The sequence below is a fragment of the Pristis pectinata genome, chromosome 7 (genome assembly GCF_009764475.1).
Source record: "Pristis pectinata isolate sPriPec2 chromosome 7, sPriPec2.1.pri, whole genome shotgun sequence".
Lineage (NCBI taxonomy): Eukaryota > Metazoa > Chordata > Chondrichthyes > Rhinopristiformes > Pristidae > Pristis > Pristis pectinata.
Genome location: NC_067411.1, coordinates 58,460,314 through 58,474,004, shown reverse-complemented (window position 1 = coordinate 58,474,004; position 13,691 = coordinate 58,460,314). Strand labels below are relative to the sequence as shown.

General features: G+C 39.7%; 1 protein-coding gene across 1 annotated transcript in view; it reads right to left on the bottom strand.

Annotated features, from left to right (window-relative positions):
- Positions 1-13,691, bottom strand: part of pax5 (paired box 5) — a 189,736-nt gene that overhangs the window by 167,265 nt on the left and 8,780 nt on the right. The window contains 2 exon segments of the mRNA XM_052019516.1: positions 233-430; positions 7,893-8,058. Of these exon segments, the coding sequence (XP_051875476.1) occupies positions 233-430; positions 7,893-8,058 (364 nt within the window).

Genomic DNA, 13,691 nt, shown 5'->3' with positions numbered 1-13,691 from the left:
TGTACTTAAAGAGCTGCCCCATGGTTAGGGGTCCAACTCTTTAGAAAACAAAATGAAGGAAACTAAATATTACTTTTAAATGTTAAATGTTCAGATGTTTTTTTATCCTCTAGTCTACTTTCTCCAAATATCGCTTGTATATTTTAAAAAACGGATTGAGGCCGCCTTGTTATGAAGGTTGAGGGTCAATTATTGGTTAATGTTGGAAAGTGCACCCCCTATGGGTAAGTACCTGTTAATAGAACTGACACTGGGCACTGTATCATTGTCACAGACTCGTTCTGCCAACAGTCTATCTCGGATCTCCCAGGCAAACATGGTGGGGTTTTGACGCTTGTAGTCGGCGATTTTATCTACCACTTTGGGTGTAGCGACCTTTGGTTTGGATCCTCCAATTACTCCCGGTTTTATACTTCCAGTCTCATAGTACCTTTAAAAACCAGAAAAGAAAAATATTGAGAGCGTTACTTGAGATTGAGCACAATAATGGAAAAAAAACGGAATGAGGTCGCAAACAGAATTTGATCAGAGAGTTAACTCCAATCATTTTTTAATCTGTCATATCTGATCAATTGTCTGAACAGTGTTCTATGTTCTATTGGAATAAGAAGTAGAAAAACGTTCGTCTAATTCTAAAGACAATAAAAACTTTAGTTCTCTTGTTAGTAATATTTAAAGAAATTTGATGAGCAGAGCTGATTTGAACGTTGCTGTGAATGGGCCTACATTCCCTGGAATATATAAGAATGACAGGTTATCTTATTGAAATAGATAAGATTCTGAGAGCGGTTGACAGGATAGTTCGCAGTCAACTGGTGCCAGTTCCTGGTGGACTCGTTCTATCCACAGGCGCTTGACTACGTAACCCTTCTTATGTGCTGGTACACCTGTGTGTATTCGTGCATGCGTGCGTGTACATGTGTGGGTATCTACACACTGGGATGTATAACGTGTTTTATGTATATTTGTGTATTGCGCTAAAAACTGTTATCGCTCAATAATTTTCCTAACAATGAAAGGTCAAGTTAATCACTTCCAGGACACAGCAAGTTCCTTAAGGGGGTAGGTAAGAACTTTCTTATTTCAAGTTTGCTGGAGTAATCTAGTGGTTGTGATAATAGTCCAGAGCCCTAACACTTGTATTGTCATCGCAAAACAAAATTAAAGAACTAAATGCAATAATCAAGTTTTGTTAAACTTTTATTCTGGAAAAAAACAGCAAATAATTAAAGTGATGCACTTCCAGGTCGAGAACGTCGGGAAATGTTTTGCCTGAGGTACCTTAACTGGTTGGATTTACTTCAAAAATGATACTGTTATAACCTGGTTTGACTTCTGCTTTGCCATTATGGATCAACTATTTTCTTTTTTATGTAGAAATATTTCTGTCAGTTCAGTGTTACAATTATTAATACTTTGATTTTAATGTTTCTAAAACTTTATTTTATTGTCACTCGGTCGTCTGGATTAGTTAAACTTTGCGTATACATATCTGACAGGCATCAGTAACCAAAACTTATGGTGGTGTGGGGGGGGGGGGACGTTGAGATTTCTGTAATATCAGAGAAAACAAAAGCAGAAATACAAAGCGAGAACTAAAGCAGCCAGGGCAAAATTTGGAAAAATGAGGATGGGGTTGGAAGGACAACAGAGGTTGAAAGGACGTGCAGATACTGGGAGTTTCAGGAGAACGACGCCATAAACGAGGGGCAAGACACAAAACAGTTGCAAGAGTATGGAAAATAGATCGGAATACCGTTCAGTGACAGGGAAAGCCTTAATACACTGTATGCGTCGATACACCAAAACAGATAAAGGACAGACCGGCGTATATATTATTTCTAATATATTAAAATTATGTACATCAGTAAATGGTCTTCAAAATAATACGTTGTCTGTGGGGAGTTCGGGGACATTTCTGAGGGGTGTGATGCAGTTGTGTGATGAGGGGTGTGTGCAAGTTTCCCGTCCCAATCCCACTGTCCCACCACCACGCCATTTTTTTTGTGCGCAGAAGGTGTTTTCTATTTGAAATGATTCTGTAAAACACTTTCGCCCAGTCACGGTTTCGATGAGCGTTGCGATTTTCGTTTGTCAGCAGACTAAAAAATTTTGGGAGAGAATTATGAAAAATAACAATACTATGTCTGGGTGGGATATACTCGAAGTTATTATGACAGTTAATCCCAGGAGAATCGTCATGTGGTTCTCTAAACTCCAGCTGTGACTTGGAAATGTATCCTATAAAGGGAAGGCCAGAACAAACTTTTTGCCATTAAGATTTATTTTGTACATTTCATCTACTTGTTTAATTAGAATAATAAAATTCCACGTGAGTTCTCTTAGAAAACTTGTTATCAAGTCAACTCTCTGGAGGACTGTCCTTGGGAAACCATTGCCAACCATAAAACTTCATTTTCTGCTTTAATTCTTAGCATCAAACGAGAAACAATACATATCCGGGAAAGGGACAAAAAGAGATAAACTTTTCTTTAAAAAGAACTATGGTCACAATTAACTATTATACTCAAATCATCACAGAAATTAACTGCATTGCAAGCAAAGTTTTGACCAAGGCGACACGTTACCAATTCTATCAATCATAGAAGGTAGGTAAAAAAGTTTCCTGAAGAATTAACCAGCATCGTACTTCACCTGACCAGTGACCAATGACCAATGACCATTGTGCTGTCTTGTGGAATAATAGGATGCACCGTACATTTCCATCTACAACCCTACACCTTCAGTTATGGAATACCTTGCAAACACCACCTCACATTGCTGGGGTGAATAGGACAACGCAAGCCTTTCACTAAAAATAAAGAAAGATTTAATGTCCTTCTTATTCTTATCCCTGACACATGCTTTGCATCGTTTCCTGCACGAACGGCTTTACCTAGTAATCGTTCACAAAGATTGATTTATATAATTGCAAGTTGTTCTTATTATAGTTGTTGATGATGATATTCCCCTTCCCTAAATCTCACACCGTTCCAGTGTAGTTAAATAATCGAAGATAAAAGTTTAAAATAAAATGTAACGAATAAAGGAATGGAAATATTTAGAGTTTTAATTTTAATGAGTCAAAAAAGCATGGGGAACTGATGCTGGTAAGGAATGGGCGTGCATTACGTGAAGCAGCAACATAAGCGACAAAAATGACCATCGTTATTGCGTTTCAATCTTTTGATTGTCTTTTACTTTTAGAAAAGGGTTTCCCTAAATGTAAACACATTCCTTCCCGCCATTCTTCTCTTCGCTTATGTGTGCTTTTCCTTTAAGACGGCACTTTTTCGTCATATCCATCATCGCACCCACGAAATCTGGTCACTTCTTGTTAGTTTTGTCTCTCTGTTTGAGTTTCTTTTTTTTAATATTATTGAAATCTCCGTCCTATGAGTTTGTCTACGCTGTTGACAGCAAAGTGGTGCTAATTTGAGCGACAGTCTGAAAAATACTGTTAATTTTGGCCTTTTGTCCAATCGTGGGCATTGATTTAGAACAGTTAGCCCGGACTTCCACTATCAGCAGGGATGAGATCCTGTCCTTGGTCCTGAACATGGTGGTGGGCTAGATTCCAGTAGAAGGATGGAAAGGACCTCTGTAGCAGAAAAACAGATACAGAAAGACAGAACCTGGTCGAGGGGAAGTGAAAGAGACGAAGAAAGGGAATGAAAAAAGGAACGAACCAGATAGCTAATAAAGAGGAAAAGTGATAAGGGGAGACGACGGCACAAAAACAACCAGCCCACGCTTCCCATTCAAAACAGATCGCCCACATGAATAGTGGTTGACAAATACCTTGAACATATTCAGTCAAAAAAAAGGAAATGTAGAGTGGTCAATAACCTGATTATATTCATGACAAGACTCGCACAGTAGTTACTTTGATTTCCTTCTTTTTATATTTATTGCTGACAGTGGAAGCGAAGCTGGGAACCTCCACAAGGGGCTGAAACATGTCCAGAAGACTAAAAGCTGGCTAGAAAGACAATTCGCCAAACAGAGACACCTTCAGGATGCTCCTATTAATAGCTTACTAAAACTGTTCCCAGAACCAAGTCAGGTGCCTGTTAGAAGCTCCAGCCTTAGTTTACTGCTCCGAGCAAACAAGAGCTGGGCACAGCACAGCCCAGGACATCCATCTAATCACTTCCGGCAAAAAAAACGCCCATTCTTGTTTAAACCGGGTGGATCAAGCTGGCTAAATTACTGCACTTTTCATCTCTCTGGTTCTCTCTCTCTCTCTCTCTCTCACACACACACACACACGCACACAAGGGCATATATTTCTTTCCGTCTGTCGTTCTCTCTGTGTCAATCTCCCTCTCGGCGTTATTCACTGTTTCTGGGTCTCGCTCTTTTTGTCTGTGTGCCGCCGTCTCTCACCCCCCCCCCCCTTTCTCACTCTCTCTCTCGTTCAAGGTCAGACTTATTCTCCGTGAAGCACTGTCCAAGGACAGGTTTCCGCATTACTGATTTAAGTCGACAGTGAAGAGTCTTAAACTGAGATCCCTGTTGTGTAATGGGAAGGCGTGGAAGATGTCCTTTGAAACTCTACAACAACGCAGATAGATCCCAAAATGAAACATTATCTCTGAATTAGAGACCCATATTTGTCCAGCGGGATAATTAGAATAAAAATTGCCTTTATGAAGCCATTGAAACTCCGGAAACATACAAAAAAAGATCTTAGGTATGTTCTTGTGTTCTATGTCCTACGTTCTATACTCCTAAGAGTAGATGTGGCGAGCGGTCAAACTGCTAGCGAAACAGAAAAGGAAGTTTCCAAAGTAACGCTTAAAAAGACAATTTTTTGCTTACTAAAGCAATTATGTACATTGCCCTTCACACTGGGTAATAGATCAATAAATCACCAAATATTTCTGACAAAACAATTACAGTTTAATTCAAAATTATGCTCCTTCTCTAAACAGGATCAAGAGGCAAAGACACTCACATATGAATTGCTCCTATTCCTGCAAGATGCGATTGGAGTGGATCTTCCGATCTGTTTTAAGCGGAGTGGAATTGAATGCAATAGCATCGTGAGCCTCTTAACAAACCTTGCAGGGAATAAATGTGTGTAATAGAGAAGGGGGAGAGAATGACTGGTGGCAACGATGGACTGCTGGTTGTGCTTAAAGCTTAGTCAGTGGGGACCTGAATGCTAATCCCTGCTTCACTGCGCTCCGACCGCCCTTCCCTCCACACGCTTTGCTTCTTCCTGAACGTTTAATTTCTCTTTCTATGGACGTGCGGTTGCTGCTGAGAGTGATCTGAAGCCAGCAGCTTTCCATTATTACTCAGGGTCTGGCCGAGAGAAGTTAGTGGCGGCGAGGAAATGGGAAATTAGAGAATATCCCGAGGTTATTTTTTGCTCGAACAAATTATTTTTCCTTGTAGTTGAAACGTGAAACTTGGCTAGGAACATGTCAGATTTTCATCATCATAGAAGACAATCGGTAACTTTCAGTTAATTGTTAAATTAATTAGTAAATGACAGTCTTCCTATAGTCGTGTCAAATTCATTGAGATTTGTAACTCAAATCGAGCCGTTAGCAATGTAAGCGTTGCAGTGGTCTATTAATTTGGTCACTGGAATTTATTCTAGCTCTTGCCTGTATTAACTCTCCAAGATTTCATAACTTACAAATAAGAAACGCTCTGCCCTGATGTGTAACCTTATTTAGAAGGTGTTTCATTATTCGTTTGGCCAACTTTCAAGCCTGGTAAGGGAGTCAAATGAACTGTCTGCTATTTAACTATGCATCAATTAGTGAATTAGAAATTGTGCAAGAACAAAGCAAATGTGCAAAAAAGGGTGCACGGTACAATGGGAATTGCGATCGGGTTTAATCCACAGAGAAAGAGTCGTATTCCCCAAGTTTGATCAATTATCGCAGGAGGCCTGGCTCCAACCGTAGCTGAACTCAATTGAATTTTTTTTCAGATCCAAGGACCCCGAAAACGACTGGCGCAGATTTCTCTAACATTTCGTTTAATTCATCTGATTACTGGCCATGCTAAGATTTTTAAAAATTGCGTTTTAACCCTAAACTCCAGTTTTCGAACTTCCAATAAGTCAATTAATTTTAAAAACAATGTTGTCTCACCGGGGCCTGTGATAGGTCAGTCACACTTCTCCTGGGGGAACAAAATCACTGGAAGCCTGGAGATTTCAAATCCCTTGAAAATACAATGGAGCTCGTCCAAGTGCAAAGGGAAATAAGAATTAACTTACTAAGGTAAAAAAAAGTTTCCGATGATCACTGACCCAAGCTCTGGCAGAGCATCAATAAAAATAAAAGTTCAGCTCCCGCTTGTGCTTTGATAAATTGATCTGACTTGGGTAATGACGTCCCATCTGTACCCCAGGCCCAGCGTTCATGCACGTGTAATTGCAATTTTAAATCGTGGTATTATAAGATGATAGAAGGGTTTAATCTGCCCAAAACTCATCGTCTCACACAACATCTGCATTAATATTTCTCCACCATAGCATGTGCTGGTTACTCCTCTCCCATCCCACAAGTATAAACGGTGGAACTTTATCAATTTTATTTCCTAACATTAATAATTAAGCAAATGATTCATAAAGGAACTTCTTACTTTGATGTGCAATTGAACGATTTCTTCTACAAAACGCGTCATCATCAAAATATATGAAATATCAACGCAAATAAACCTAATTAACGCGAGTGTCCGAGACTAAGAGAAAGAACACTATAAAGTGTTTTGTTTAGATTTCACTTTTGAGCTGTGAATTTGCATGCCAGTTTGTTTTTCGTCTGTGTAAATAAGTAGTGTTTAGCTTGTTGGTTTTATGTAGGGGTGAGTGCGGCGTGTTCTGGTGCCGATGTGTGCAGATACACATTTTTCTGGGTGCACATACTACCTGGCATAATTTAATTTTAGTTGAGCATTCGAGGCAAAGAGCCTTGTTCGAAATGTTCGCCTCTGTGTATAGGTATGACATTACATGTTTATGTACCCTTCTGCACCTGGATTCGACGCCCTCATCTTTTGTACTAGGCAGCATGAATGTGAGGCTTTCTAAAGGCTGCCAGGGGTCAGGGCTGCCGTGTAAAGTGAGGAAGCAGAATGTGGGGGTAGAATGTGCTCTCGCTGTCACTCTGGTCTCTGCTAAAAAAAGTGACTGCAGAGACTGACACTGAAACAGCAGCAGCGGTGTCTATAATCATTGCCCTGCACATTAATATGAGTTAACCGTGTCTATGCGTTTCCTAGGCATTTCTAATATTTATCTTTGTACCTACCAGCTATTTACGGTCTGTTCGGAAGGGCTGACATATATTAAAGGATTATTTTGCTTTCTTATAACCTAGGGATTTCTTCTGTATTATGCATGGCTTTTACTTGCTAAGGTTTTGGCGAATCGTTTTCTGCTATTCTCCGATATCTGATTCTCTTAATTTAAGGATTACCTTGTTGTTATATCCTTTCTGATGGATTACCTGCAGGAAAGGCTTTGTCTGGGCTATGTCGCTCCTGGATTATTTCTGCTCCTCATATCTGTAATGTTAGGTTTGAATTACTTCTGATTCTCTTGCCTCTAACACTATTTCTCATTATTACTTTCTTGCCTGTAAGATTGTTTCCATTATTACTATTCGACTGAACACACTGCCCAATAATGAACATTTCCTGTTTGCACTGTAATTTCTGATTTATTTAGGCTTTTAGCTTCCCCCTCGGAATTCGGCCTTGTACCAAATGTATAATTTCTTGGCATTTTCAAATTCATGCTCCATTCAGGGTTGAATTTCCTCTAAGATGTTATTGCTGCAGAACTGTAATTATCAGTTTGGACCCCATTTGGTTTCAGGCAGATACCATGTTTGACATTTCTCTTTCCTCTTGCTTCTTACCTGCCCAGAATCTTGCTAACGCAGCCGTGGCTCACTCTGAGCTGTCTGGAGATGTCGCAGGGTCTCACTCCTTGGTGGGCCAGTTCCACGATTCGCTGCCGGACAACATCGGGGAGAGGGCGGCCATTCACAAAGACTCCTCCGAGCTGATTCACCCCGCCATGCCCTGTATACAATACATAAAACAGAGAGAGAAAGAAAAGAAACACTGCAGCTATACAGCAAGCACTCAGTCCGTGTCCCCCACGTAGAATTATCGGCAATGCACGGGCCAGCAAAAAAAAAATACGGGGGTGAGGAGTTCAGAACCCCCTCCTCTACACAGTTATGGAAAGGTAGGATTGGGATGGCTTGGGGGCGGGGTAGGGTGCACAATGGTTTTGGAATATAAGACACGGGCTGGAGAAGTTAGGAGAAGAGCAATGGGGTGAGCAACCCGCCGCATTTGGTTAGAGGGGAACACTTCCAAGGAGGCAAGGACAAAGTGGCTTTCTGGAACACCCCTCACATCACGTCCACACGCTCTCAACCAACAACTGCCCTCAGGATAGGGACAGCTAAACACTCTAGTGGATTATAAAATTAACGTAATATAGGCCAACACTATCTTCAGTTACAGTTAGCAGCTTTAAAAATGTACAGGAAAGATCATTGCTGTGAGGCTGAGACACGCGAGATGTTCACTGAAAGTGAAAGTGACCCACTGAATTCGGAACAGAAAAAGCGCCCCTTTCGATGAAACTTCAGCTTCCTGTCGCTCGGAGATTTGTGGACAGATATTAGTCCCGTTCACAGTCTTCTGGGAGCAAGACGTTTCTTTTGAGTAATCGGCTGCAGAATTGCGAACGGTTGGATTCTCGCAGCGAATGTAACAGAATGTTTGGATATTTACCGCACAGTTAGTGGTAGCTCGCATGTTATCTTGCAAAAGAAAACAGTATATTTTTATCCTAAAGTGATAGTAAATTTCGATGGCTTTCGAGAATGGGAAAGGAAATAATAAATCCTAATTCGGGATGATAATTATTTCAAAAAAAAACAGCATTCCAATTTGGATTGAGGGGATCTACACTCGGAATTAAAATACGTGCCTAAGTGTTAATAAATGAAAATCGGAAACAAAATTGTTTTATGCAAAACTTGGAGTATTTGACATAAATCGTCCCATATAAATCTCCAGGGTTTTTTTTTATTAGTCTGTGTCACAGCCGTAGGGAAGGAAAGTTATAACGAGAATGGATTGATACCTGCAGCAGAGGGGTAATCTGCGCCGGGAGGTACTTAGTCTCTTTCGTTGCTACTTTTACCGGATTTAGCACTAAGTGAAATTAACGCTTTACTAATGAGCCAAAAATATGTATTACTTCCGTTTCGTTGTCGGTGAAATGGTACCTCATTTCAGTCTCTGGAGCTGAAAATTGCGAACTAGAAAATTTGCAGATTTTTTTTCAGAAAAGAAAATCATCCGATTTCACGCCAGATCAGAATAAATTCTTTTTCATTTCCCAGCTTTTTCTGAGATTTTAACCATATTTCTTTTTAAAAAGTATGAAATGAAACTGCGGCTATTTCCTATTGCAAACGGACCAGAATGATTAAATATATAATTCAGTCTTGAAATAGATTCATACCGGCTAGGATTCTAAAAAATACATGACTTTTATAGCAATATCTCTTTATAAAAATCAATAATATTTGTTTCGATCTTAAAGTTAGTGTCTGCGCAGTTGCTTCACATCACTGTGCTGTAACAATTTTAAATCGATACATTTTGTTTTGAGTCGGAGGGATAAACTTAAACCTGTTTTACACTCAGTAAACCTGGCCAACGAGGTGCCATTCCTAAAGTGTGTCTAGACCCTTCTACAATATGATTAGTTCGAGTTGATAAAGCATCTGTTTACAAGCTGTAGGTATAATAACACTTAACACACCGTGATAGGATGTGTCATTTCATATAACATCGACCAAATGGACAAGTCCCAGCCAACTCTGTCAACCAAAACAAACGTGCTGGAGATTTCTGCGTGGTCCAACTCCATCAGTGAAGACTTTCACTGTTTCACCTCGGTTTATGACTCGCCATATATTCACAACAGTAAATGCAATTTGGATAATGCGACATGAAACAGTTAGGCGTCGACCTTATTTATTGCCCCGGTTAATACTCCTTTGCAACTTACTGGCAACTAAATCATTTTGTTTGGTTCAGGAATGTTAATGATCTTCTACTAAAGCCACTGACGTTCACTACAAACCGTGTTCGTCACAGAAAGCAACAATACCATATCTTATTTCTGAGTTAAAGTATATGCAATTAAAATAATATTGTAACTGTGTCCTCGAATGTTGCTGTTTTATATTTAATTATGAGAATTAAGAAATCGATTAATTAACTCGCTTTTAATTCAGGAACATTGGGGATGATAGTAAAAATTAGCCGTGCACGTGTGACTCGGTTGTGATTTTCAGCGAAACACGTTCCCTTTCCAGGACTTCGCGTTGCTCCGGGTCCAGGGACATCTGAACATCGGTTTGTGAAACCGGTACTCCAGCACTCCTTACACACTCTCACTCACTAGGAACCGCCAGACGAGCCAGGGAAGGAGCTGCCTACTTACTATGCATTGCTGCAAACGGGTCGTGCTTACAGTGGATTTCCATGAAAAGGCGCAGCCGGTCTTCAACTCGGAGAAAACCTCGATTTTCTGGTCTGGATTTAACCCCTTCACCTATACTCCCAAAAACAAAAGAGGGTGAGCAGCGCCCCACGCAAACCCAGAAGAAGATCTCGATCCCAGCCACTAATTGTAGGTTCTACAGCTTTGTGATCCTCAAGGTTTCAGGCGGATTGTGCAAGAAACGTGAAAGTTAAGTTTGTCAGATGCAATGCAATGCCCCCAAAAAATGAATCCAATTGCTACTCAGTGACAGCAGTGAATTTTAACTTCGAAATCGTTCACACCCGGAAAAAAATCCTTTTAAGAATTCCAGCTTCTCTTTTTTTTGGCGTTTTCCTGTGCAATTTGTCCGCTGTGTGTGCAAAGGCGGGTTCCTGTTTCCCCGGAGTGCGCTGGCCCCCTGCTCTGTATTCAGTCGCGCTCAGTCTCCTCCATAGTGTTTAAATGTGGCTGAGCCCACAGTGATTCGGCGCTGATTCGCCCGAGGCTCAGCCCTGCGGGGACGACGCACGGCCCCGGCTACTGTCAATCACATCATCACCAGCCAGTCAAGCAATCTTTGCCGTTCCCATTGACCAATAGCACCAACCAACTCAAGATCTTGGCCAATCACCGTGCGAGCTGCTGATTCATTCACCAATGACCCTCATCCTCATCTGCGAAAGTTGACCAATCGTACAGACCTGCTTTTTAACGTTCACCAATTATCTGCAAGTCGTAGCGATTGCACGAGGCGGTCGTTTTGATAACTGGTTATCTCATATTGTATTCTGATTGGTCCATTCTGTTAAACCCTGGAGGAGCGTCTCTCTATTAAAGGGAATTCATTCAAATGTCCAAAACGGAATCTAATTTTTCAATTGAATAATTTTAGACAATTATATTCCAAAGCAAATCCTTTTTGCTTCTTTTTTTGTTTATATAAATAAGTCATTCATTTCTATTCTAAATTAAGGAGTCTTGTAAAATTCTAGTGCCTGACTTTAGTAGTAATACTAGTTAAGAAAGCAACGTAAAAGTTGACACTTACGGCTGAGTAATATTAGCTAGATTAATAAAACGAAACAATTGCGTTACAACAAAATTAAGGCATTATTGGAAAATGTATTTACAAAATTATTCTAAGAAAGGACTGAATGCAATGCTGTTAATAGTAAAGTGTCGACTTGTATATCGAATTATATTATAGATATAGGATCTTGAGTATTTTGTTTTAAACACTCGCCGCGTTTAATAAACCTTTTGTAAAACTTTAGGCAGAGAATCACTTTTATAGACAGTTAACAGGTGTCATGTATTTACAAAGTGCCTCACATCCAGTTTTACTTTGTTGTTATTTAGGTTGAATGCAGTGAAAATGCATTAATAATTTACTAAGTATGTAACATTAATTGAGTATAAAATATTTGTTCTCCTAAAGGCACTTAAGGAATCGTCAACTCCGAAATCTGGGAATTTACGAAAAAAGTCACCCCAGGACGAGTTAATCTTCTAAGCCAATGTAGCTCCATCTTCATTATTTAAAATATCTTAATGGTCACTCACACAGACTTAATTGTCATCGTGGTTAGCCCTGCTCTGAGGGGCACGTTTATTGTTGAATTTCCACCTGCAGCTGGAAACCACATGGGAGCTGATTTTTTTTCTGTACGTGCACGTGCACAGATGTGCATCTGTACTTACACACACAGGGATATATGTACGAGTTGTATTTACACATACATTTGCTCTTATTTGCACAGTGTACTTTTTATTTGTGGATCGTAAGCTTTATCTGTATTGAAGCTACTAGATAATTTTTGGATAATCTTCTCTTAATCAATAACCGTACAATTCCACTTCTAGTTCATAAATTATTGCATTTGTTGATTCGACATTTCTAATAGACAACAGCAGCAGCTCATCAATGTGGGAAGCATACTATTTATGTATCCGCCAGCCAAGATGATAGAAACAAATCGCTTTGTTGCTTTAGTCTGAAAATCAACAAATAATTTTCAAAGGTTTCATAGTAAAACTCAGCAAATAAAAACATGTTTAAAACGCATTTGATATTTCAAGTCAAAAGTTAATTTGTGTATGGCGTATTGTGTATTAACCACTATAATAACTTCGGCCCCTCAGCAGACAACTGCTTTAATATCGATATAAGAATGTCTACAAATATAAGTTAATGGTTTATCGGCAATTCTTCACATTTTATAAATACGGTACAATATTAATGTAAGAGAAATAAAATGTCACCGTTACTAACCGCGACCTGCTGGATAACTTATTTTTTTCATTCAAACATTTCCACAATTCTAAGACACCTAGGTAATCATCAACGAGAATTTTAATCCGTATTTTGTTTTAATGGAACGCTCGAGTTACGATGGAGCATAAAAGGAGCAGAGAGTTAGCTAGAAGGCTGAATTTCATGGGGTTATGGAAACTTCCAATTGAACCATAGGAATATGGTAAATTTTCGACGCTGGGTGATGCTGAAATGAGGACGTGATAGCTGGACGTACCCTTCAAATATGAATAAAATGCCTTTGGTAAGATATTGCAACCTCTTTGTGGGGTTCAATGTATTTTTCTTAATCTAATTCAGCGTTCCTGAGCCAAATTTTTAATAATTTCAATATTCTGGTGCTGCCCTTCCCCCATTTTAGTGCCTTCGCTGAAGCTGTGTGTTTAGTTATCACCTGCGGCTGTGCATAATGATTTTCAAGATATGACTTTGTTTTCACATCAGCAAGCTCGCAGTTTCCTCTCCAACAGCTATCTGACGCCAAACGTAATGTGTTAGTGAACACAGTAAATATTTGGATAGCAGGGACTCAGTGTGAACTTCTCTGAAGTTACATTTTTCTAAAGACTGTGCGATGGATACAAATAGTTACGTTATTTCTAAATGTGAATGAGGCTTCAACCGAGGCCTTGTCCACCAGGCTAGTTTTCAGATGGGTCCAATTGGGACCATAAAAGGGCAATTTTTACCTTTTTTTCTGACATTGACACCCAGAGGTGTTGGTATTATGTCGCTAGTTCTTCATGCAAGGAATCGAAGAAAGCAACCTATTCATCTCTGTAATTTTGAAATGCCTTCGTGTTACAAGCCAAGGAGTGGTAC